Source organism: Zingiber officinale, chromosome 3A (genome assembly GCF_018446385.1).
Source record: "Zingiber officinale cultivar Zhangliang chromosome 3A, Zo_v1.1, whole genome shotgun sequence".
Taxonomy (NCBI): domain Eukaryota; kingdom Viridiplantae; phylum Streptophyta; class Magnoliopsida; order Zingiberales; family Zingiberaceae; genus Zingiber; species Zingiber officinale.
Genome location: NC_055990.1, coordinates 127,969,976 through 127,997,291, shown reverse-complemented (window position 1 = coordinate 127,997,291; position 27,316 = coordinate 127,969,976). Strand labels below are relative to the sequence as shown.

General features: G+C 33.6%; 1 protein-coding gene across 1 annotated transcript; it reads right to left on the bottom strand.

Moving 5' to 3' along the window:
* Positions 1 to 11,009: 11,009 nt before the first annotated feature.
* On the bottom strand, positions 11,010 to 18,984 carry LOC122050650 (serine/threonine-protein phosphatase PP1-like). Its single transcript, XM_042611541.1, has 3 exons — positions 18,783 to 18,984; positions 11,299 to 11,858; positions 11,010 to 11,228 (listed from the first exon to the last, which is right to left on the bottom strand). The coding sequence occupies exons 1-3, from the start codon at positions 18,982 to 18,984 to the stop codon at positions 11,010 to 11,012; spliced, it is 981 nt and encodes a 326-aa protein (XP_042467475.1).
* Between the last annotated feature and the right edge of the window lie 8,332 nt (positions 18,985 to 27,316).

Sequence of the window (27,316 nt, the reverse complement as noted above, 5' to 3'; positions counted from 1 at the left end):
ACACTCATGATAAAAAGGAGCCCATATAGTAATATGGGATTGGTGCGGTAGTTCAATAATAACTCTTTAGTGGTATGAGTTATTATTGATGAACTCAAGTTGGGTGTTCGGGGCAAAAACGGGAAGCTCAAGTTCATCGGGAGACCAAAACTAATTCCTCCTCTCGGTCCTTATTGTAGCCTCTTAATAATAAAGTCTTATACCCACCTAACCCAACTTCTTACCCACCTTAATGTGGTCGGCCAAACCAAGGCTAGATGGGTTCAAGTGGTGGTCGGCCCTAGCTTGGAGCCCAAGTAGGGTGGTCGGCCATATTAGATTAAAAGGAGTTTTATTTTTTAAAAATATTTTCTTATGTAGAAGCTATTGTTTTTAAAAAAAGTTTAAAATTCAAGTCTTTCCTTTTATAGCTTTCTACAAAAGATTAAGAGAAAGATTTGATATCTTTCCTTATTTGTAGTTAAAAGGAAGATTTTAATTTTTATAAAACTTTCCTTTTTGTAACCATCCTCATGATTTTAAAAGAGAGTTTTAAAAATTATAAATCTTTCCTTTTATAGCTTTCTACAAAAGATTAAAAGAAAGATTTGATATCTTTCCTTATTTGTAGTCGAAAAGGAAGATTTTAATTTTGGAGAAAACTTTCCTTGTAACCATTCACATGTTTTAAAAGAGAGATTTTAATTTATAAAAGTTTCCTTTTATAACCAACCATGAAGGGAATTTAAAAGAGAAATTTTTATTTTAAAATTTCTGGAAACAAATAAGAAAGTTTTAATTTTGTGTTTAAAACTTTCCTTGTTTAGAGCTCAATGAGATGGCCGACCATAGAAAGATTAAAAGGAAATTTTAATTAAATTTTCTTTTATTGGCAAGGAAAATAAGGATGTTTTAATTAAAACTTCCCTTATTTGTCAAGACCAAGGAATATAAAAGAGAGGGTAGAGGTGCCTCACCTCACAACAACGTATCTATTATTCCTCTCCTCTCTTTTCCTTGGTGGTGGCCGGCCCTCTTCTCTTGCTCATCCTCTTCTTTTCTTCCTTGGAGGCCGGTGGCATCACATCTCTTGGAGCTTTTGGTGGCCGGATCTTGTTAGAGGAAGAAGGATAGAAGAAGGAGGCATTGTTTCTTAGCATCCCTTGGAGCTTGGTTGGTGGTCGAAGTTCTTCATCTTTAGGAGATTGTTTGTGGCCGAAACTTGGAAGGAAGAAGAAGGCTTGGGTGGATTCTTGTCTTGGTAGATCGTCGCCCACACGACATCCAAGATAAGAAGAGGAATACAATAGAAAATCGTGAGGTCTATAAGCTACAAAGAAAGGTAAAACTAGTTGTCTTATTCCGCATCATACTAGTTTTCTTTGTATGGATCTTGAAATACCAAACACAAGAGGCTAACGATTCTAGGTTTCGAATTTATGATTCGATTTTGTGTTCTTTTATTTTTTTTGATCTTGTGATTCGATTGTTCTTAATGGTTAAACCTAGGGTTACTATAAGGAGATTAAATATTGAATTTCGTTGAAAGGCTTTGTCTAGAAAGTGGTGGATGCTCCCATAACCAAGAAGGCCTAGTGTCTCGCCATGTTTAACCTGGAAGCCGATCTCTGAAATAAATATTTAATCAAATTTGTAACATGGGTGGATTTGGAATAATAATGTTAAGCATAATTTGTGATCCAAGTCTAAACCTCTAAGAACAGATAAGTTAAATTTGGAATCAATAATGTTAAGTTCTATTTGTGATTCCAAATTTAATTTCTAAAGAACACAATAGGTTGTTAGAGAAGGTTCGGGACTTGTACAAAATTTTTATACAGGGGAACCAGTACGATATTCTGAGTAGCAACCAACAATTGGTATCAGAGCTAGGGTTTGCCTTTGTGTGTTTGGTTTTCAGTTTAATTATGTACATGTCATACATAATTTAGGCAGGATAATAGTAGAATATGCTAACTCTGTGATTGCAAGCTCCAACTATTATGGCCTAATGTGTTTGTGTGTGATCGGACCCTCGGACATGTCGAGGGCATTTTATGTGTGTGCATGATTGTATGTATTAAATACAGCAGGAGCTGTATTATTTTTAGGATTTTACTTTTTGTTCGATCTAGATTATATGTATATTCCCTTGTGGAATATAGGATCGATAAATGTAAAATTCTATTTTTGTCGCGGATCGTATCCTTATGAGGCATGGGACTATTTGAGGACCAGAGGGCAGCGGAAAAAGAAGCAAGATAGATGCGACAACTAGAACCGATGGCGGTGGCTAAAAATGGCAGCAGCTAGGGTTGGCAGCACACGGAGGACAGTGATGGAAGAGGCCATAATAGTTGAAAAATTATATTTCCATATTTATTATTTTTATTTACTGTGATATGTGTGATGTGTGCTTGCATGGTTAAAATTCCTCACCTTAAATAACTAAGTGGGAGAGGGATTTTAAATAAATCCCACAGTCTCCATTACTAGTTTGTAAGTGATGCAAACAAACTTGCGTGTTGCCTATGAATGCCTCCCTCCACAACAGATGAGTTTGTTTGTGGATCACTAGATCAAACTTCATTTATGAATGGTTATAGAAAATTATTTAGGAGTGTGTGATCTTCTCCAACTGAAAGGGCACAATACTATTTAATGGACTAAGTATCATGTAATGGTATACACTTAGGCGCATTTAATAGTATCCTCCCCAATGGAGTCACTGCTATTATTTGTGTGACCAAAGGAATATCAACTATTAATTTGTCATAAAGCTAGGTAAAACCCCTCTTACAAATGTTTGAATTTGTATACGTCCATACTAATGTGGCATACAAAATTCATAGTGTTTAAGGTAATTTTATTTGTCATAAAGTTAGGTTGACAAAATAAAATGGGGAAACCCTCCTTTTACAAACAATTGAATTTGTATACGTCCACACTAACGTGGCATACAAAATTCATGGTGTTTGAGGTAATTTAAGGTTGACAAGATAATTAATGGGTAAGACCCTCCTTTTACAAATATCTGAATTTGTATATGCCCACACTAACGTGGTATACAAAATTCACGGTGTTTGAGGTGTTGGTGAATTTAAATGATATTGTTTTGAGGAATCAATATTATTTTAAATTCTAAAGTTTTTGACCAAATATTTGATCGAAGACAGACCAACTATTAATTTTATTTGTCATAAAGATAGGTTGACAAAATAATAACATTAATAGATAAAATCTCCTCCTTTTGAATTTGTATATGTTCACACTAACGTGGCATACAAAATTCATGGGGATTTTAAGGAGTTGGTCTTGACCAAATATTTTTGTGATTCTTAAGATTTCAAATGTTTTTCAATCCCCTAGCTGTTATACTATAGAATAGACTTAGTAGCCCCAATTATAATGATTAGAAACAAAAACTTGGACACTAAGGTGGATTGCCCTCTCAGAACTGAGAATAATAAAGGTGTATTTCATTCATTAATTATTAAAATATGTTTAGTGGTGTTATCTACCGGTACCTGGTGTGTAGATACGGGAACCACTAATCATGTCTGCAATTCATTGCAGGGGTTCTAGGAAACCCGACAACTATATGAAGGGGAAATCACCGTCTACATGGGCACTGCTGTAAAAGTAGCAGCTGTTGTAGTGGGAGATGTTTATCCTCTGATAGGAATAAAACATGGATTTTGAGAAATTGTATTTACGTACCAAGTTTAGAAAGAACTTGATTTCAGTTTCTAAACTATTCAAAGAACTTGATATTCTATCTCTTTTGATAACAGAGTTGTTATCAAGAAAAATAGAGAAGTTATCTGTTCTGGTACGTTGGTTGGTAATTTATAATCCAAAAACTCCCACGATGCAACAAATAGAAATTAATAACACATCTTCTAACTCTAATAAGAGAAAGCAACCTTCGGAAATGAACCAATCATATCTTTGGCATCTAAGGCTAGGTCATATTAACTTGAGTAGGATTCAAAGGATAATAGCCAATGAACTTTTGGGTTCATTGGTGGTAGAAAACTTTCCAACCTGCAAGTCTTACTTGGAAGGAAAAATGACCAAGAAGCTTTTTAAGTCTAAGGGGTATAGAACCAAAGATGTGTTGGAATTGGTTCATTCTGATTTGTGTAGACCTATGACTATCCAGGCAAGAGGTGGTTTCGAATATTTTGTCTCTTTTAGGCGACTATTCGAGATACCGGTACATTTACTTGATGTGTTGCAAGTCTAAGAGCTTTGATAAGTTCAAAGAGTACAAGGCTAATATGGAGAAACATCAAGGTAAAAGTATCAAGACACTACGGTAAGATCGTAGTGATGAGTACCTCTTAGGAGAGTTTAGGAGTCACTTATCAAAAGTCAGGATTCAACCCCAACTGACTGCTCCTGATACACCCCAACAGAATGGTGTGGCAGAACGAAGGTATAGGACTCTTATGGAAATGGTTAGATTAATGATGAGTTATTCAGAATTACCAAATTCATTTTGGGGATATACTCTAGAAATGGCAATGAACATAGTATCTTCTAAAAGTCAGAACCCTCTACTCCCATAGAATTGTAGAATGGGCGTAAGCCTAGTCTGAAGCATATTCGAATTTGGGGTAGTCCAGCACATGTACTAAAGGGAGACACTAATAAGTTGGACAGGAGTTCACTTGTTTGTGGGTTATCCTAAGAGAAACGAAAAGAGGTTTATAGTCCTAAAAATCATAAGGTCATTGTTGGCACCAATGCCCGATTTTTAGAAGAGGAATATGTTATGAACCACAAGCCCATGAGTAAAATTGTTCTTAAGGAAATAATAAAGGGCACGTCTAATCTAGTACCAACAGTACAAGATGAGATACCACAAGAAACTACAACACGTGTCGCAAATGATGCACAATTACAGACAGTACCTCGTCATAGTGGGAGGGTTGTTAGGCAACCTGAAAGATTCATGTTTTGGGAGAGTCTTTGGACTTGATCCCTGGTGAACATGAACCTGATCCCCGGACATATGAGGAAGCACTCCAAGATAAAGATGCAACATCTTTGCAAAATGCAATGAACTCTGAAATAGAATCTATGTATTCTAATCAGGTCTGGGAGCTTGTAGAACCACCAAATAGTGTAAAAGTCATTGGGTGTAAATAGGCCTACAATAGAAAAGGAGGGACATACAGGAAGGTGGAAACTTTCAAAGCAAGGCTTGTTAAAAAATGGTATCAATTATAAGAAAATCTTTTCACCGGTAGTCATGCTTAAGTCTATCCGGATTCTTTTATCTATTGCTGCTCATATGGATTATAAGATTTGGCAAATATATGTCAAGATAGTTTTTCTTAATAGAAGTCTTGAAGAAAACATCCATATAAAGCAACCAGAGGGGTTTATTGCAAAGGGCTAAGAGCATCTAGTATGTAAGCTCAATCGGTCTATTTATGGACTGAAGTAAAACTTCAAGGTCTTGGAACACCCGGTTTAATAAAGTAATCCAGACCTATGGATTTATTAAGTGTCCGAATGAGTCTTGTATATATAAAAAGTGTGATGGAAACGTAGTGGTATTTCTTGTACTATACATAGATGACATTTTTGATAGTTGGAAACAATATCAAAGTGTTGTTGAAAGTAAGGGTATGGTTGTCCAAGCAATTCGATATGAAGGACTTGGGAGAATATGCACATATTCTCGAGATCAAAGTAATAAGGGATCGCAAGAAAAGAATGTTGTGTTTATCCCAAGCTTCATATATCGATACGATCCTAGTTCATTGTAGCATGCAAGACTCTAAGAAAGGTTTTCTACCTTTTAGGCATGGAGTATCTTTATCTAAAGAGATGTCTCCGAAGACATCAAAAGAGATTGAAGAAATGAAGGCAGTTCCTTATGTCACAGCTGTAGGAAGCCTAATGTATGCTATGTACGAGACCGGATATCTGTTTTGTCGTGGGCATGGTTACCAGATATCAAAGTAATCCAGGACAAGGACATTGGACTGCCGTAAAGCATATATTAGAGTACCTGAGAACGACTAGAGATTATATGTTGGTTTACCAAGCAGATGATTTGCTCTCTGTGGGTTACACGGATTCAGAATTCCAATCTAATAGGGACAATAGAAAGTCAACCTCAGGGTTTTGTATTTACTTTAGGAGGTGAAGTCATAACTATGGAGGAGTGTTAAGCATAGGTGCTTTTTCGGACTCCACTATGGAAGCTGAGTATATGGCAGCCTTTGAGGCAGCCATAGAAACTATATGGCTCAGAAACTTCATGATGAACTTAGATATGATTCCTGGTTTGCCCAAAATTATTACAGTGTATTGTGATAATAAGTGGTGCAGTAGCAAACTCGAAGGAACCACGAGCTCATAAGGCAAGTAAATACATTGAGCGCAAGTACCACCCAATACGAGACATCGTATGACGAGGAAAAGTTATTGTCGCCTAGATTGCATCAGATGATAAGCTGGAAGATCCTTTCACTAAGGCCCTTAAGGCAAGAGCTTTTGATGGGCATGTTGAGGGGTTAGGAATCAGATGTATGGTAGGATGAATGGCAGCATAGTCTTTTAGTATAAGTGGGAGATTGTTGGAATGTAAACTAAAAGTCTAGTTTTTTGTCTAACATTTATTTAGAAATAAATGAATTACATTGGTCAAATGTCTACATTTATGCTTGTGTAGTTGTTCAATTAATTTATATTGTAGATAACATGGTGTGTGGTGTCACACGCAGAAGATCATGTTATCAATTCCTTATAAATTATAAACAGTAGCTCACGACTAAGATGGATAGGAACAAACCATTGGAATAGTCGTAGTGTAATTTGGTATTAGTTTATCTTGACTATAAAATTACACTAGTACACTCTGAGTGCATTGAGCAGAACCATTTAAGGTAGTTTCTTTTTATACTGACTACATAAAAGAACAAGACCTTTGTTATTATGGAAGTGTGTGCTCTTAATCCTGATATAATAACAAGCATATATATTTAGTATTTATTTCTTTAATTTATCAATTGGTGAGATTTAGTTCGATAAATCAAGAGGCCCGATAAGTTGGGAATTAATATTATTTATAGTGTGTGTTGTTGATTATAGAAGGAAACTGTGTCCTAGCAAACTAGGTTGATGATGTCCCCAAAAGGAGCTCATAAGGATTGTCATGTAAATCCTGCAGTTGGACTTAGTCCAACATGACAATAATGTTGAGTGGCACTACTCTTCGAGTTAGATATTAATTAAGTAAGTTGTCAGTAACTCATTTAATTAGTGGACATTCGATATCTTAAACACAGGGAGATTAACACACTCATGATGAAAAGGAGCCCATATAGTAATATGGGATTGGTGCGGTAGTTCAATAATAACTCTTTAGTGGTATGAGTTATTATTGATAAACTCGAGTTGGGTGTTCGGGGCGAAAGCGGGAAGCTCAAGTTCATCGGGAGACCAAAACCAATTCCTCCTCTCGGTCCCTATTGTAGCCTCTTAATTATAAAGTCTTATACCCACCTAAACCCAACTTCTAACCCACCTTAAGATGGTCGGCCAAGCCTAGCTTGGAGCCCAAGCTAGGGTCGGCCAAACCAAGGCTAGATAGGTTCAAGTGGTGGTCGGCCCTAGCTTAGAGCCCAAAGAGGGTGGTCGTCCATATTAGATTAAAAGGAGTTTTATTTTTTAAAAACCTTTACTTATGTGGAAGCCATGGTTTTAAAAGAAAGTTTAAAATTCAAGTCTTTCCTTTTATAGCTTTCTATAAAAGATTAAGAGAAAGATTTGATATCTTTCCTTATTTATAGTTAAAAGGAAGATTTTAATTTTTAATAAAACTTTCCTTTTTGTAACCATCCTCATGGTTTTAAAAGAGAGTTTTAAAAATTATAAATCTTTCCTTTTATAGCTTTCTATAAAAGATTAAAAGAAAAATTTGATATCTTTCCTTATTTGTAGTTGAAAAGGAATATTTTAATTTTGGAGAAAACTTTCCTTGTAACCATCCACATGTTTTAAAAGAGAGATTTTAATTTATAAAAGTTTCCTTTTATAACCAACCATGAAGGGAATTTAAAAGAGGAATTTTTATTTTAAAATTTCTGGAAACAAATGAGAAAGTTTTAATTTTGTGTTTAAAACTTTCCTTGTTTAGAGCTCAATGAGGTGGTCGGCCATAGAAAGATTAAAAGGAAATTTTAATTAAATTTTCTTTTATTGGCAAGGAAAATAAGAAAGTTTTAATTAAAACTTTCCTTATTTGTCAAGACCAAGGATATAAAAGAGAGGGTAGAGGTGTCTTACCTTACAACAACGTATCTATTATTCCTCTCCTCTCTTTTCCTTAGTGGTGGTCGGCCCTCTTCTCTTGTTCATCCTCTTTTTTTCTTCCTTGGAGGCCGGCGGCATCACATCTCTTGGAGCTTTTGGTGGCCGGATCTTGTTAGAGGAAGAAGGATAGAAGAAGGAGGCATTGTTTCTTAGCATCCCTTGGAGCTTGGTCGGTGGCCTAAGTTCTTCATCTCTAGGAGATTGTTGGTGGCCGAAACTTGGAAGGAAGAAGAAGGCTTGGGTGGATTCTCGTCTTGGTAGATCGTCGCTCACACGACGTCCAAGATAAGAAGAGAAATACAATAGAAGATCGTGAGGTCTATAAGCTACAAAGAAAGGTATAATTAATTGTCTAATTCCGCATCATACTAGTTTTCTTTGTATGGATCTTGAAATACCAAACACAAGAGGCTAACGATTCTAGGTTTCGAATTTATGATTCGATTTTGTGTTCTTTTGTTTTTTCGATCTTGTGATTCGATTGTTCTTAATGGTTAAACCTAGGGTTATTATAAGGAGATTAAATATTGAATTTCGTTGAAAGGCTTTATCTAGGAAGTGGTGGATGCTCCCATAACCAAGAAGGCCTAGTAGCTCGCCATGTTTAATCTGGAAGTCGATCTCTAAAATAAATATTTAATCAAATTTGTAATATAGGTGGATTTGGATTAATAATGTTAAACATCGTTTGTGATCCAAGTCTAAACCTCTAAGAACAGATAAGTTGAATTTGGAATCAATAATGTTAAGTTCTGTTTGCGATTCCAAATTTAATTTCTAAAGAACACAATAGGTTGTTAGGGAAGGTTCGAGACTTGTACAAAATTTTTGTACAAGAGAACCAGTACGTTATTCCGAGTAGCAACCAACAAATGCATCTAAGGGACAAGTGCCGAGGAAGAGGGCTTCAAAGGACGATTTCGGAGAGGATGAGTGTGAGTGAATATAAGGAGCAGTCGACTGGTGGAAAAATTAGTCGATCGGTCCAAATTTATGAAAGCACAGAATGATTTTATGCTCAACAGTTGTGAAGACCAGTCGACTGGTGTTGACATCAGTCGACTAGTACAAGGCCATTGGCAGAATCCCGAATTCTACGGAGAGTTGTTGGTTGTGTTCAACGGCTACATTAGTCAATTGATGCATGGAATAATCGACTGATGCCGAGATGAGTTGACTTTATGTTCAACTTTTTCCTCTTATTTAAGAGGAGATTTGAGGCATGAAGGAGGTTACTGATGCTTATTGAATAACTCCTAAGTCATTCCTTAAAGCTTCCAAACCATACTCTTCTTCGTACTCTTAATCTCCATCTTGTAAATGAAGAAGAGTGAGTTGTGAGAGGTTGTACTCCACCAATAAAGAGTAAGCTCTAACTGGAGATTGTTAGGGACTAATCCACCAAAGGATTGAGGGTTCGTCCACCTCAAGGACAAGCCGTGGAGTAGGAGTAAGTAATCTCTTAACCACGTTACATCAAGCTTGTTAGTGTTTGTATTCCTATTTACTTTCATTGTTTTAGTTTTATTCCGCTACGTACTAACATTATAGGAAGGTAAATAATTTGGGGGCACTAACTATTTAACCTCCTTCTAACCGATCAACTATCCTCAACAGTATTAAAATCCCAACACCTAACCGTATGCAAGAGTATGCAAGGTTCAATTTTTAAAAAAAAAATTGCCCTAAAAGGACACACAATGGGAGGATTTTATCATCTAGACTTAGAGACGTTGGAGAAAATAACAACCACATAAAAACCTAATGGCTCTCATACCATATGGTATATTAAGACTAAGGGAAGTTATTCCTAGCATCCCTCTACCTCTATTCATCAATAACTACATAATGATATTCTACCTCTATATATATATATATATATATATATATATATATATATATATATATATTATTGATGAATAGAGAATAAATATTCCCTTAACACAGGACATGTTTAAACATAACTACATAATGATATTCTCAAAATTTTATCTTTCATTCTTTTTTCCATATGAGTATATGTTTTAGTTTAGCTAGTTAAGTATACATAGCTATTTACAAGTGCCCTATTCTTTGTTTGGAGATAGATACATATTAACAATTTGATGAGATCAAAGAGCAATAGACCTATTAGCAAGAATCTTAGAATGTTATATAGATAGTAAGAGTTCCATGGTGTATTAAAACAATTCTTACATTGAAAATTGTCGAATAAGATTACAATAATATATAATACAAAGCATCTAAAACTCAAAGCAAATTCTTACAACAATAGATACGACATAATGTAGAGATCTACATTAGTGAACATGGAAAATTTTTTAAGAGCAATAATCCTATATTTCTGTACATGGAAACAAAGGTTTAATGCTAATTTACATTTGATTTCTTGCATTTGCATGACAAGAACAAAAATGACTCGCATGTCATCAAGAGGTTGTTGCGTGCTCTTTTAGATTAACACCCTTTGAATGTCCCACTTCGAGATGAGTTAGGGTTCAACAATTTTCTAAGATCATCAACCTCTGGTGGTAGCTTCCGACTGAAATGAACAATAATATATTACGATAACATATAGAAGTTATAACAAATATCATAAAATTAACCTTAACATTAGTTAGATTTGGCAATTTATCAAAAACTAACATAAATATGATAGATTTGACAAAACTTATGTACAAATTGTGATAGATTTAGTAACGGTTAAATACCTTCTTCGGTGGTTTTCCTCCATGAGAGCTACCCGGAGTGGATGACAACTCTTGGGGTTTCAATATCTCAAATGAACAAAATAGGTTCTCATCTATGCTCAACAATGCTCCTGCATTATCAAACTCTCCACAGTAGTTTGGTGCCGAAAATATAGTAACTAATTTTCGATTTCCAAAAAATTCATACCCATCCTCGACAACCTACAATGGAATTGTATCATTAAAAACAATAAACGAAGATAGAAAATCAAATAAGATAATGTATACTAACTTGATGGCCACGACATATAAGATCAAGATCATGCTTCGCTAGAAACTCTTCGAGTTTATCAGCACCGAAAGTGACCGAAATCCCCCTATCACTCTCAGTCCACCCTTCACTCTTAGGATCAGGATCAGCCCAAAGCAGATCACAAAGAAGGCCATAGTCAGGAATTTCTATGGGTCTTTCAATCTCTCTAATTTGATCCAATCTATCTAGTTCTGGTGAAAGCCCCCCATGCATACACAATATCTTTTCATCAATTCGTGCGACCATCGGCAAGCAATTAAAGCAATCACAGAATGTTTTCCATAGACGAACATTGAACCTCCTTTTGCACTCATCGTAAAATCCATAAACTCGATTTATTTTTGCATCTTCATGATTTCCACGTAGAAGAAACATTTTATCAGGGTACTTGATCTTATATGCTAGAAGTAAACATATGGTTTCCAAGCTTTGTTTCCCCCTATCGACATAATCTCCAAGAAATAAATAGGTTGATTGTGGAGGGAAACCACCTTTTTCGAACAACTTTAGAAGATCAAGATATTGCCCATGTATATCACCTATAAAGAATATAACGAGTTAGGAGAATATACCATCACCAAACCACCATATCACTCAAATACATTTGCATATTCTAGCTAATCGTCACGTAAGAAAATAGGATTAGTAATAATCATATGATATGTGCAACAAAAACATGCAAAAATTAGTGAAAATGTAATAAGTGAGTTTAGTTTCCCTATAGATTTACAAAATAATTTATCTTACAACACATGAAAATATCCCAATCATATTGTGGATTCTTGTCTTACAAAATAATATTTTGTATACACTTAGAATTAAGTGTTTAAAGAATGAATCATTGTTTAATGTCAAATGTTAACAAACATAATTTGATAGATTAAGATAGGGATAGCAATCCTAGTCACATATCTCATATAACCTTCATATTAATTGCATTTAGTAAGCTCGACTAGGTAGTTGATCATGATCAAACTATTTTGTTTATACAAGATGTTGAATCCTTAATCCAACATTGAGCTTGCATGTGAATAATTGTATGTTGCGTATTGTCATATAAGTTAACCCATTTATAAGTGATCTTTTAAAGTTTGGCAATTTGGGCATTAACTTAATGTGTAGAAATTTAAGGATAATTTTTATTTTATAATGGACTAAAAAAATACAAAAGATAATAGAAAATTTATCTATGTATTAGATGGTTATGGTCCTTGGAAACACATGAATTACTTTTTTTTAAAACATCCCATGGTCAGAGAAAGAAGATAGAAAAAAATGGAAATGCAATTCTCTTTGGAAAACGTATTTGTTTGATAAATGAAGTTTATAGTTCAAATGAGTAATTAGTCATTATGAATGAAATCAGTTATGCATCCATTATATTTTTCTTGATGATCTAACATGAGACTAGATTTAAAAGTGTCTTTCATGTATTTAAATTTAGAAAAAAAATCAAAAGAGTCTCCTTTTTTTTAATGGAAATGCTCCTTTTGATTTTTTTTTTTTTTTTTTTAATCAAAATGAAGCTCTACCCCAACAATCCCTTGTAAAATGACACAACTGCCCTTAAGCTCTCACCACACGCTTCCTCCACACGCATTAAATCATGAATCGGTTGGGCGCATTATTGCAGCTACGGTTTCATAGTTACTACAACTTAAAGATTAGGTGAGTAGGTCAAATCACGTAATAGTAGTTACGGTTTCGTAGTTACTACAACATGAATATTAGATGAATAAGGTTGAACTACTATATCGTAACTACGAAATCGTAGCTGCTATAATGTGAATTTTTTTATCAAATTATGCGTTATAGTAGCTACGAAATTGTAATTGCTACAACATGAATACTTTTAATCAAATTATGCGTTATAGCAGCTACAAAATCGTAGTTACTACAATATGAATATTATTGAACATGTCAAATCCGTCTGATACTATATTTAATGCATGTGGTAAAGATACTGAAAGCTACTCTGTCATTTTACAGTGGGAGCTAATAAGGTGAGTCACTTTTTTTATTAAAAATAAATAAGGAGCATCTCTTTGATGATTCAGAAAAAATGAGGTGCCCTTTTGATTTTTACCCTTTAAATTTTATAATAAGTGGTACTTAAAAATTGGTAGAACTAAAAGAATTCATATATCTCTATAATGGTATGGCATTGTCACTTTTAGAATTAAACCCTTATGGATTTATTTTTGGGCTCTACCCAAAAGACCTCATATCAATAGAGATATCTTCTATCTTATAAACTCAAGATCTTTTCTATTCACCCTTTCTCCTCTAAGACTTTTAACCACACCTAGGGTTCACTCCCATAGGATTTTCGCCAAGCATTCAATCATCTTGACATGCTTAAATTAGACTTCTACCAAGCATCCGATCACCTTAAGTTGTTTGGACTTTTCACTTAGAGCTCACTCTTTTGCGAGCCCCGCCTCCCTCATTCAAGGTCACTATTCCACCCACATGAATCAATCTAGACCATGGCTCAAATACCACTTCTTAGGGCTAAAAGAATTCATATATTTTCACAGTGATATGATATTGTCCACTTTGAGTCTAAGTCCTTATAGATTTATTTTTGGGTTCTACCCAAAAGGTCTCATATTAATGGAGATATCTTTCATCTTATAAACATATGATCTTTTTCATGTATTTCTAATATGAAACTTTGATTTTATTCCCAATAAAAACTCCTTATATTAAATCATTGGGAAATGTTTTTAGAATGTCCTTTACATATTACAATTTGTAGTACACTTCTATTATCATTGAATTTGAGTTCATTGAATGAAAAATTTTTGAATTAAAATTAAGTTGTCTTTTGAACAACTTTTTCTTGGATGTTGTGTTTTAAGGAATAATTCATACATATGTTTTAAGATAATTAATTAAAGGGAAATGTTGTCCTTTGTAGGAATTAATTTATTTTGAAATATAAATAATTGTGCATAAGTAATTTATTGGAATATTAATTGTCCCAAAGGAAGATTGATATTTAATAGAATTACATGTGCACTTGTGGTGAAAATATGTGATAATTATTCGACTTTACATGTGATTAGCAAATCAGCTAAACGAAAGTCTTATTGTTTGAAATGTTTTTATTGTCAATGTTGGATTACTATATCAAGATATCCTTAACAAGCTAGTATTTATGTCCAAAACCAAAATATTAATGGAATACTTGATATCTTGAGATGTGGTTTACTTATATTAAAATTTATTATTATTTTTATTTTGAGACTTATGTGACTTGTTTTGTTTATTTTTTGTTCTCTATCCAACTAAGAGTACTCTTAAATAATGTCAACATCAACTCTATTCCTATGTTAAATGACACTAAATTCAATTCATGGCAAAAGAACCTCTTGATAGTTCTCAAAGTCATAGATCTCAACGCATTAAGGGATAAGTTTTTTACACCTCTTATGGATAAAAGTACCTATGGTGAAAAGAGGGAAATAGAAAGGTGGGAGAAATTAAATCTTATTTGTATGGTGATCATGAAGAAGGTCATTCCAAGGGAATTTAAGGGAACAAAACCATGAAAAGACCACAACCACATAGATCCTTGCGAACATTGAAAAAGAATTTGTCAAGAATGAAAAAAAAAAACTAAAGTTGGTGCACTCTTAACAAGTCTAATTCAATAAGCCATTAGGGCAAAGACAATACCAGGAGGTACATAATGTAAATGTCTCATCTTGCTTCCAAATTAAAAGTGCTTAAGCTATAACTTTCTAAGGACTTGTTGATGCATTTGGTTTTGATATCGCTTCGAATACAATTTAGTCGGGTTAAGTGAGTTGCAACTACCATAGGGAGCCATAATCTCTGGTTGAGATATTCTCGCAATGCGTCCAATAAAAGAAAAGGTTGAAGCAAGATAATATTGGAAGAACTTGCCTCACCACAACCTCTAAGGATAAGGGAAAGAATAAAAAAGGATATGAAAGATGCAAATATGACACCTCAAAAGAAATTGAATGAACCAACAAATACTAGTTATTTCTTTTGTGGAACTAAAGGGCATTGGAAGTAGTATACCAATTATCACACTTGGCATACTAAAATAGGTATGCTTCTTAATTTGGTTTGTTTTGAAATTAATTTAACTTTAGTATTTAAACACATATGGTGAATACATTTTGGTGCAACAACTAGTGTTTATGCAGGATTGCCAGAGTTGTCGAAAGTCAAGTGATGCTGAAATATATATCTATGTGGTCAATCAAAAGATGGTTAAAGTTAATGCAATAGTAAGATTTAGATTATTATTAATGACTAGATTTTATTTGGATCTTAATGAGACACTTGTTGTACCATCTTTTAGATAAGACTTGGTTTATTTTTCTATTTTGGACAAATGTTTTTTTATTCATTTTGGAATGGAAAATTTATTTTATTTTATAATTTAAAATTGGTTGGTTATGATATTTTGTTAGATTATGATAATTTTTATTTAATTGATATCATTGTTGCATTTAATGAATATTTGTAGGCCATTCTCTATGAGTTTTTTTGAAATGGTTATTATTTTATAATATTCATAGTTGATTTTTATGGGTATACTACATAGATCTTATTCATGAAAAGTCACAATTGCTATATGTGTTCAAAATTATAAGACTAAAGTTGAGAAACAAGTTTACAAAATGATCAAAAGCATCAGATCTAACCATGGTGTTAAGTGTTATAGTAGATATGATTGTTCAAGTAAACAGCATTCAAGACTTTTTTACTGATGAATTCTAGAGGAATGTAGTATCATTTCTCTAAGAACATGTGAATGTTATTGGAGTGATGGAAGAGTTTCTAATCAACTTCCATCAAGCCATGAAAGTTCTAACTCTCATAAGTGGATTGATACCATGAATGAGGAGATTAAGTTTAGAAGAACAATGACATGTAATCTTGTCTCATTTCAAGGTGTGAGATCCATTGGTCACAATGAATATTTAAAACTAAGAGGAATTTGAAAGATGATGTGGAGAGGTATTGGCTTATCTTATCACAAAGGGCTTTACATATAAAAAGGTATTAACTTAAAGAGACATTTTCATAGGCTTTACATATAAAATGGTATTAACTTTAAGAGACATTTTCTATGACTTTTCTGAAAGACTCTTTTAGGACTATAATGATATTGGTGGTGCATTGCAATCTTGAGTTATATCAGATGTATGTAAATATAACTCTTCCCAATGGAAACATTGATGAGATTATCAATTTGGTATAACTAGAAAATTTTGTATGAGAGACCCAAAGAATATGATTTGCAAACTTAATAAATCAGTCTTTTTAGTTTTATATGTCAATGACATTTTACTGGCCAATAACATTATAGGCTTATTGCACAAACTAAGATATTTCTAGCTAAAAATTTTGAGATTAAAGATCAAGATGATGTTTGTTCTGTGTTAGGTATATGGATACATCAAGATATCCCTTGGGTATTCTAAGATTATCACAAAAGGATATATTGAAAAGGCTCTTGAGATGTGACATGTTGGATTCCAAACTAAATCATGCCCCATGTGGCTTAGGTAGAGAAGTTAGTCTTGGTTAGTTCCCTATGAATGATTTTGAGAAGAAAAACAAAAAAAATTTAGAAGATTTCTTATTTTGGAGAAACAATACTCCATGGTTGTTGGACTTAGCCACATGTTTCGATGTGTTAACAATATGCTTTAAGTGTATTTTATTGGTTTGTGTAGGTACTTAGATAATGCACATCAAGGTGGCAAAAGGTGATTATGTTCATCCCCAGTACCCCTCCAATCCATCCCAAGGTCAACACAAAAGAGATAAATCATGGGTGGCAACTAGCCTTTGGAATAATGACTGACGCATGAGGGAGATATTTATCTTGGCTATGCTGAAATTCGAACCTCAGATATCATGGTAATAGGACCTTATGCGCTAGTCACTAGACCATCCCGAGGAGACTAGATAATGCACATCAAGCTCATGGAGCTAGTGGACTCTATGAGATCATGTTGTTGAAGATGTGGTCATGTAGATTGCCATACCCTAGGTCAAGGTGTGATTATAACGATTGTGGAGCTCATTAGACTCGATGGTGTCGATCTTGGATTGAGGTGTGATCATGGAAATCATAGAGTTCATTGGACTAGATGCATGCAACCACAATTAAGGTGTGATTTTGGACAACAACATCAGGGATGATAGGGGGCAAATTAGGGAGGGCTACATGGTTGCTTGTAGAAAGCCTTTGACTAATGAGCAATAGGTTTATAATTGTAGTTCGGGTCAAGCTCAATCTTGGATTTGTACCAACTTACAAGGTTAAGCCGAGTGAAGTTGAGGTATTAGAACAAATTGAGTCAATTATAGATGATCTCCTTGACTATTAATACTTGGTCAAAAATAAAATACCCTTTATTAGGCTTGAGTTGATTAAATTTGGACTTCAATCAATTGAACAGGGTTCTAGTCAATTTAGGGTTGACTCAATCGACTAAACATTTGACTGTTAGTTCGCAATGGCCAATTTTTTAAAATTTTAGTCAAGTCAATTGAATTGGATTCTAGTCAATTATAGCTATTTGAAAACTAATAGTTGTCTAGTCATTTAGGTCACTCTATTAAATGTGGGGCGCATTTTCTCTCAAAAATTATGCATGAATTTAGTATTCATACTTTAACAACTAAATGATAGAGAAAAATTTACAAGCTTTTGATAATACTTCTGTCTACGCTTTATTTTGTTATATTATTTATAGAGAAGTTATATTTGTTTGATCTTCTAAGGTTTAGGTAGTTTTGGCTTTAATATATTTGATATTATATGACTCTTTAATGTGTAAAAAATAAAGGTAATTTTTATTTTATGATGGGTTAAAATAGAAATAACAAAAGATAATAATGCGAAAGTGATGGTTATATAGTCTCCTTGGCACACATGATATTACTTTTTTTTTAATATCATCATCATCATCATCATCATCATCGTCGTCGTCGTAGAAAGACAACAATGAGAAAGTAAAAATTAAAGAATTCTCTTTGGAAAATGTATCGGGTCTGGAAGACACATTACAAAGTAATTGATCGTTATGGATTTAGAACTACTTTGGCTATATTTTCTTAATGATCTAATATAAGATGTTGAAATTATTTCATCTATTCAAGTCTGTTTAACACAACATTCATAACAAACACCATCACTATTATAACAAATGAGAAAATGCTAGAGAAGGATCATGACATTCATGATAAATAGTTGTGCTAATGTAGAAAGAATGTCTTACATTCAAAGTTATCCTTTAGGGTGTCAATTATTAGGCATAATTGGTAAAAGAAACAAAAAAAATCTAAAATCATTTAATTTAGAAAAAAAATTATTTCATCACACAAAGATTAAAACTTCAAACTCAATAGCATACCGAGAAGTGCAAATCATATATAGAGGCACAAGTTATAAAAGAACAAACCACAAATCTTGACGGGGGCATGAAGCTCGAGGAGGTTGGGTTGTCCTAAGAAGATATGCTTGGCATCAAGGCAAAGTTGGCGAATCTCGGCCTCTGAGAGTTGCACTTGTCGCGCTCCACGCCTACCTTCCAACAAACGTTGGATCACATCATCAAGCATCAACCCTTCTATTGCTGCCATTGAGTTCTTCGTCGTCAACATCTTCTTCTCCTTCTCCTCTCTATTTCTCTCCCCTCCTCAATATGTTTGATTTGTTTAGAGGTGATCCAAAAGCACATGAAGAAGAAAAAACTATTGGTTTTGAGAGAAGAACATAGTCTTCACCCTATGATTAAGCATGTAGTAGAGGCACACTAATTAGGGTACAACTTGAATGGATTACAAGTAATAGGTTATTGGACGCGCTTTTGACACGGAAAGAGTGTACGCATGAATCATGAGCGAATAGTTTTCTCGGCGGTTTTCCGACAAGGAAAGTAGAAAGAAGGGTAAGAGAGCAAGGTGGGGATTTCAAATTGGTGGGTCATAGGAGTTTGCGGTTGATCTCGTTGACCAAAATATTCCAACAATAGGTCATTTATATTAGTTTGTGTTTAGGCAAATTTTAATTGATATTCACTTTATTTGCTCCATTTATTATGTGCAATGATATATTATGTTTTATTATTTCAAAAAAAATTGAGAGTTCTCAAAATATAAAAGCTAGCTAATTGGAATAATGACGAAGTTTATGAATTTCTTTTTCTCTAATATGATATTCCTATATTTTAGGAATTGTTGAAGCATTTGTATTTGATGATTAATTACTTGAGATTACAGGTTTACATATTAATGGAAGAGATTGTTAGAAATTTGATCAAGCTTGATAAGTGATCGAGTACTAGTCTAATGTCTATCTATATGATGAATCGAACTTGAGCGAATTTTAATAACAGTTATGATGAAACTTGATCAAATTGAATCTATTTTAATTAATAGAGCATTTTAATCAATAATAACACAATTTTAACTATAATTATTTAATACATTTTGAGCATATTAGAGTATCTTTGGTTAAAACTTCTATAATAAGTAGCCTTCAACAATATTTTCTCACGGCAAGTTCGAATGTTTTTCTTAAGGATGAAAAACATAAGGGAAACAAGAAAGAATAGAAGTAGGAAGCTTGACAAAATAAAGAAGATGGAGAACAATGAAACGTTAGAGGACAAGTATGAGCACTTTTAGTAATGTTCATGAACGTGAACACTAATTAGTCTCGTCCTCTCGAAATAGTGTAATGATTGAGACATGGGGTGTTATCATATGAAATTTTATGGTCGAAATTCGACGCGTCCGAACATATCTTCCCCTATGTCTTAGCCACCTGCACTAATATCTAGTAGTCACCTGCGATTTACTTCCTCCGTGTTAACCTAAGAGCTATGCCTAGAGCCCATATTATATTGGGGTCCATAAATTGTATATATATATATAAAAAATTAAATATGAATATTAATGTAAAAACATATGAGTATGGATATTAAATATTTAAAATTATGGTTAAAATAAATTTTAGTCAAGATTTATTTTTATCGATAATTTTAATTTTTTACTAGCTAAACTATATTTGATCAAAAATTTTAAATTTTTTTATAGATTAAATTTGGATCATTTTTATTTTTTTTACTCGTGCTGATTTAATTGATAATTTTAATTTTTTTTACTATTAAAATTAGGTTTAGTTGGTAATTTATTTTTTTTATAAAATTTAATTAGTAATTTTAAATTTTTTAATGATAAAATTTTAATTTATTAATCAAAATTAAATTTTGTTAATAAATTCAAAATATTTATTGGTTACACTTAATTGATATATATATATATATATATATATATATATATATATATATATATATATGATAAAAGTATTTTTAAAAGTCAAAAACATATTCAATAATGTAGTATTATTTCTTTCTTAAATTTTATTTTTCTTTTATTTTTTTTAATAATTCACCATCAATATTTTCTAGCTAAATATTTTTAGATAAATAAATTTCACTAATAATTTATCAAAGTTAAAATTGATAAAAAAAAAACTGTAATGACCACCCTTCTCACTATTATACTACTCTTTAAGGGTGATCGTTACTTAACTACTAACTCTACTTAACCGGTATGATCGAAATCACGAGGAGTCTCTACCGAAAAATTTCGGCAGCATCTCCCCTGTACCAGTGACCATATACTGAAATACATACATAGTATACATCAGCCACAGGCGGCTGGAACATACATCAAGCACCCACACAGTTAAATAAGTATCAAAACCCAAAACTACATACCTACTATACTGAATTCATCTTAGCATACTATCTAAAACAATCTCAAATGACATAGAACTCAAAATACAATCTCAATATTTATTAATCACTAAAATGCGGAAAACGTAACAACATCCCAAGTCTCTCCCATAGTCCTGGCATTACACACCATCTGCACCTCCTCGTCGTCTTCCTTTATCTGCAGTAAGAGGAAATGCAAACTATAAGCGAATGCTTAGTAAGCGCTATCTAACTCACAAAAACTCGATATACTTGTACATATATCTATAACATGAACTAACTGAATGCTTACTGAAGACTACTCATGTTCATCCAATAGTAAAGGAATCAAACAGACTGAAATGCTAAACATGTAAAGCTACTCATGCTCTTCTAATAGCAAAGAAAAGTAAGCTAATCTAAATAACATGCTAGCATAAAAGAAAACTAAACTTGCTGATTTAAAACAAAATGAAACTTATTTCATTTGTACTAAACTTATTCTTTTATTCCACTTGTTTAAAACTTATACTTTAATACTTTTATACTTATGTGAAACTTATTTTTCTTGTTCAAAAACTTATACTTATAATACTTCAAAATAATAATCAACTTTCTTCTTGGGCCCGGCAACTGTACTTGCTATGCGCGCATCCCTAACTAGACCCGAGATAGCTGGTCTCGAATCTAGTAGGGTTTACTAGGTTATCTAAACCTAGGGACGACTATGGGAGCCCAACCCAAGGACAACTGAGAGTCCAGCATACTAGGTTATCTAAACCTAGGGACGACTATGGGAGTTCAACCCAAGGACAACTGAGAGTCCAGCACAGTGCCACTGATAAAAGTAAAATACTGATTTATAAGCTGATTTATCTTAATTATTTCTTCTTTAAATGTCTTGACATTTTAATAAGCACCTTGTGTGCCAAAATCCCTAAAGTCTTGACTCTGGGATCTACTTAAGGCCTTGGACTTTTTCTTTCTTTTCTTTATCTTGTTTATAGTTGTTAATACCTCTATTAAGAGGATGTCTCATACAAAATTGCACTAAAATTCTCAATAAAACTGTACTGAAATACTTAACAGAATTGCATGAAAATACTTAATGAAATTGTACTGAAATGCTTATTAAAACTGCACTAAAACTAAATCTGCATGCAAGCTTAATCAAATCTGCCTACAAACTTAATCAAAATTCTGCACTATAAGCTTAATTAAATCTGCCTACAAACTTAATCAATATTCTGCACTATAAGCTTAATAAAATCTGCACTTGAAACTCTAAAGGGAATTGCCCGTAACCCTTTCATAATACCAGCCGAAACTGCACAACAGCTCTAAACCAAATCAAACTTCATAGGATTGAATTAATCATGCTCATAAGTCCTAAAAGAAGTGGTCTAATAAGCACAAAACTAATCTGTACAGCAGACTCTGATACAATTTAAACTTCACAGAAATCTCCAAAGCAACTAAACTATACAGCAAACTCTAATACAATTTAGACTTCACAAAATTCTTCCAAGGCAACTAAACGTACAGTAAACTCTAATACAATTTAGACTTCACAGAATTCTTCCAAGGCAACTAATCTGTATAAAAGAAAGTAATCAAAATCCAAAACCGACACTTAGAACCAGAACCACTTTGAATTCATGTTATAACCTTTTAAATCTGCCCACAGGATCACAACTAAATTAAAGCCAAGAAAAGCAAAATCTTACTTCTTCAAAATTGTACTCATCTCTTTACAGCAGGTACATTAAATCTACTAGGCACCAAATCAAATGTACTCTGCTACTATAGATGTCATATCTTCTAAAATCTATACAATTTTGGATTTAGGAACTCCATCTCCATGAAGTATGAATCTAAACAAGTAGTAAGGTAACTAAATCTGCTCAAACCATAAGCAGGGATAAACATAAGCCAATCGTGCCTATTAAGGTAACAAGGAGAAAAAAACTAAATCTGAATGTGAAACGCAAATTATAGGGCTGAAGAATATAATCTACATGCCTAGTTCGTACAATTTATTTCATTCCTTTGAGGTCCTCGGCAGTGAACTTCAAATAACATTCTTTACAGCATACTAGATATAGAAGAAAAACCAGATCTGAAACCTTAACTCACGACAGCAAACAAAATCTTAAAACATGTTACAACATACATGCAAAGAAGAAAACCAAGCCTGAAACCTCAATTCATGGCAGGAAATTCTAAAGCCCCCAACTCTATTGAAATCAAAAGATGAATTCTCAGCACAAATTCTTTGCAATGTGCCACGACAGCAAAAAGGAAACATATGGTTTCTACTGTTTCGGTCCACGGCAGGATTCGAAAACAAGAAGAATAACAAGAAACAAGGTCCGAAGCAAACAACCGTAAACTAACATACAAACCCTATTCCTTATAATGGGCAAGATGTTGAATCTCGACAAAGTCAAGAAAAATGCTCTCTCCGCAATTGCCAACTACAGCTTTCCGATTTACCTCCTTGCATATGGTCGTAGGGTCGGTCATGTTGGGCTGCTAGGGTGGCAAATTTCACCTTTTGCTATAACTAATCAAATTAAATGTTTCTAATATTTATTTTAAAAAAATTTAAATTTTTTTTCCGCTTAGGGCCTCAAGAATGATTGAGACGACCCTGGTTGACGGGGACACTGAGGGCAAGCGAATCGTCTTTTTTACCATATGAACTCTAATTAGTCTCGTATAGTTTGAATTGAACCTAAAAATAATTTATTTGCAAAACAATTGATCCTAACGTTGTCTAGACAATTGAATCTAGTCGGCCTTCTACAAAGAACAAATACCTAAGTTAAGGGTTACATGGTCATACTTCTAGGACTTCTTCATGCACCCTCATTTCTAAGTCTACTATCTCAAGAAGCTTTGCATCTAGATCATTCTTATTTGCTAGGTATTTGATCATCCTTAATCTATCAAAAATTTAAATTATCAAGCATTCAGTCATTTTTGACCTGTTTAAACTTGTAGTCTCTTGATTTACTTGGATTTCTCTAATTGTTAAATGTTTAATCCACTTATACTACTTTATCAAGTTAACCTACCATTACACACTTAACAAACTATACTAATAATCGTGTACCTAAATAACAAAAATAGTTGGTACAAACGATCTCTCCCCGATGTCTTAGTCTCCCCAAACGTCTTTCACTTGTTCTAACTCAACAATATAATTGCGCCAATAATCAAAACCAAAAAGCATTTCCAGTCGCAACGTTGACTCACTTTCAAGGTAGATACCAAAGTGAGATAAGAACTCGTGGATAACAATTTGAAGAATGCCTAATCCATTCAATGAACGTCCCTAATCCATGCAATGAACATCCCTTTTTCTAAAAATAATAATAATAATAAATGGACCCTCCTTTTTCTCAAAAAAAAAAAAAATCAAATGAACGTCTCCTCTAGTAATTTTATCTTGAAAATATCCTTAGATCCAGTGTTATTATACAAGCCACCGAATAACTACTACAAAATGTTGAAAATGAGTTTAGAAATTAAGATTTAAGGTTTACACCATATAAAAGTTACCAAGTAATTAATTGCTACAATATGTAGAAGCTACCCAGTAACTGTTATAACATGTTTAGGATAAGTTTACGATTTAGGATTGTAACAGCTATATAATAATTTCTACAATTATTTTAAAGTAATTTTTGATGAAGTTTAAATAATTTTAACCAAATTGATAAATAGTATTTTAATATAATACTGTTCAGATATTCTAAATTTTAAACCTTGCAGCTACTCGAAATTTTTACAATAGCACTGGATCAAGGGATATTTTTAGGATAAAATCATGAGAGGGTCCATTTGATTTGATTTTTTTTTTTTTTTTTTTTTTTTGAAAAAAGGAACCTCCTTTTATGATTTGTAAAATTTAGGGCGTCCTTATGATTTTTGTCCAACAAAATTCAACGACTTAAAAGAAAGAATTAAGATTGCACAACATAATCAATTCAATATTGAATCAAATTCACATGAAATGGTGAATTTGAAATCAACCCAAAGAGTTTAACATTGATCAACAAGTATAGGCATCTTTCAGCTTCTTTAGTAAAACATCTATCGATCTCGAACTGTTCTATCACAGTGTTCAACTTCTTGTAGTCAAGTCTCTTGCAATAATTCGTTTCCCTGATCACTGGGTTAGGAAAATGCTCTGGATTTTTACTGATAAGTAGATCAACCATATGTCTAGTTTCTAAGAATGCATTTCTCGACTTTGATGTGTATGTCATTGGGCATTCACTCAATTTTCATTGAAAAATAACCGTAAACCTGTGGATCATTTTATGACAACATTCCCTGAAATCAGCTTGCACAACTATGTTTATACATCATTAAGATGTAGCATTCTAAAATAAATGTTTGAAGCAAAGGAACTTCAGCATTAGTAGATTTTGATGATAAGATGATTGCTGGAATCTTGGAATGGCTTATCAGCCAACAATGTAAACTTCTTAGCAAGGCATAAACCTTCCAACTGGAGCAAAATAGTTTTCCTACAAAAGGTATTATTTTCTTGGTTTGCGGCAAATGAATCCCAGAGGTTCTTCAAGGGTAACAGGCCACAGTTCTTCAAATCGACAAAGCATCAAGATAAAAAAAAACACATCCAACATAGCTGATCCATCAGATTTGATTGGGATGTTTATGATCAACTGCTAGTGGTGACTACTATCTTTGACCCCTTCTGCTTCCTCCTTTGCCTTTCTTGCAGCAGCTCTTATCTGTCGCTGCTCCTCTTTGTAAATTCTGTTTCTCCGTTTAAACTGCATAAGTTGATAAATACTAGATGAGATGTGGGCTCAGAGTGTAGCTTCTTGTTAAAAATATGCCTGAGTTTGAAAGATGATACTTCAAATGAAATACGTGTCCATCACTGCAAACCATATTCTCGTGTTCAATTCGGCAACATAAACAATGAAAATTGACAACTGGTTTACCATGCAAAATTATCTATGTTTTCAACAAGTAACTTGCTGGCCAGGCAGGCAAACATTCCAGAGATATTGGATAGAAGACTATCCCTTATCATTTAGAAAAAGAACAAACTAAGTAGTACTAGTTAAGAGTGTTCACTGACTGAATCCAACTATTTTTCTACCTGACCTGAATTTTACTCCAAATGACAAATGGGTACACAAATCTGTTGCACCCAATTTAAGAGTATATTATGTGAGCAACCAACCACAAAATACACACAAAACTAAGATACAATATAACTAGTACCCAAACTTGATTATTAAGTTAGAAAACCTGACTTAACCATATGGAAAACCTATCTGATGTCATTCCGCTACTTGAGAAATACTTTAAGTGTCTGTATAAATGATGACCAAAAAAATTGAAGGTACAGATTCTCCAGAGATTTTCCAAATTCAAATTGTATAAATGCACTGTTTTTTTCTTTGGCAAAAGTAAAAAGGACGCCTTTTTTTTTTTTAATCATCAGAGTAATGCACTATTTTAATTTTGTTTTCAAAAAGACATCCCACCCCATGTATAATTACTCAACTACCCTTCACTATACAGTAGCAACTTTTTTTCATTATTATCTCTCTCCTTTTTATCATCATCTAAATCGGCACGTTGTAAGAGCACGGTTTCATAGCTGCTACAATTAAATTAACATATAGTTGTAGCAGTTATTGTTAGGACCAAAAGTAGCTAGAGGGGGGGTGAATAGCTCGTCGCGTTCGCTCGTTGCTCGGCGTTGCTCGGCGTTGCTCGTTTCTTCAAGAATATGCAGCGGAAAATACAGAAACAAATACAACAACGCTAACACGGTTGGTTTACTTGGTATCCACCTCACAAGAGGTGACTAGTCCAAGGATCCACACCACGCACGCACCCTCCACTATGAACACACTCCTTTTCGGTAACTACCGAGGGCGGAGAAGCTCTACAAGACTCTCAGTACAAGAAGAAAGGAAAGGGAAACAAGATACAAGCGCAAAGCTTACAATGAGTACAGAAAACCCTAACCCTAGCTTCTCTTCTTGCCTTTGATCCGCCTCTTGACTTGGAAAGCTTCCAAGATCCTTCAAGAACTGGCGATCTGATCTTTGAGAGTGCTGTGGAGGAGCTGGCGAGTAATCTGGAGTGAATCGGAGAAGCGATTGCCGCAGCCATCACACGCCTGCAGCTATAAACGACGCCAACGGTCGGATCCCGATCGATTCGAATGT

Excerpts from the sequence above, each read along its gene's own strand:
- LOC122050650 (XM_042611541.1), bottom strand. The coding sequence starts at position 18,984 with ATGTTGACGACGAAGAACTCAATGGCAGCAATAGAAGGGTTGATGCTT. Across the intron at positions 11,859-18,782 it reads TGCCCCCGTCAAGATTTGTG|GTGATATACATGGGCAATAT; the intron begins GTTTGTTCTTTT and ends TATTCTTTATAG. Across the intron at positions 11,229-11,298 it reads TTATATGTCGTGGCCATCAA|GTTGTCGAGGATGGGTATGA; the intron begins GTTAGTATACAT and ends ATTCCATTGTAG.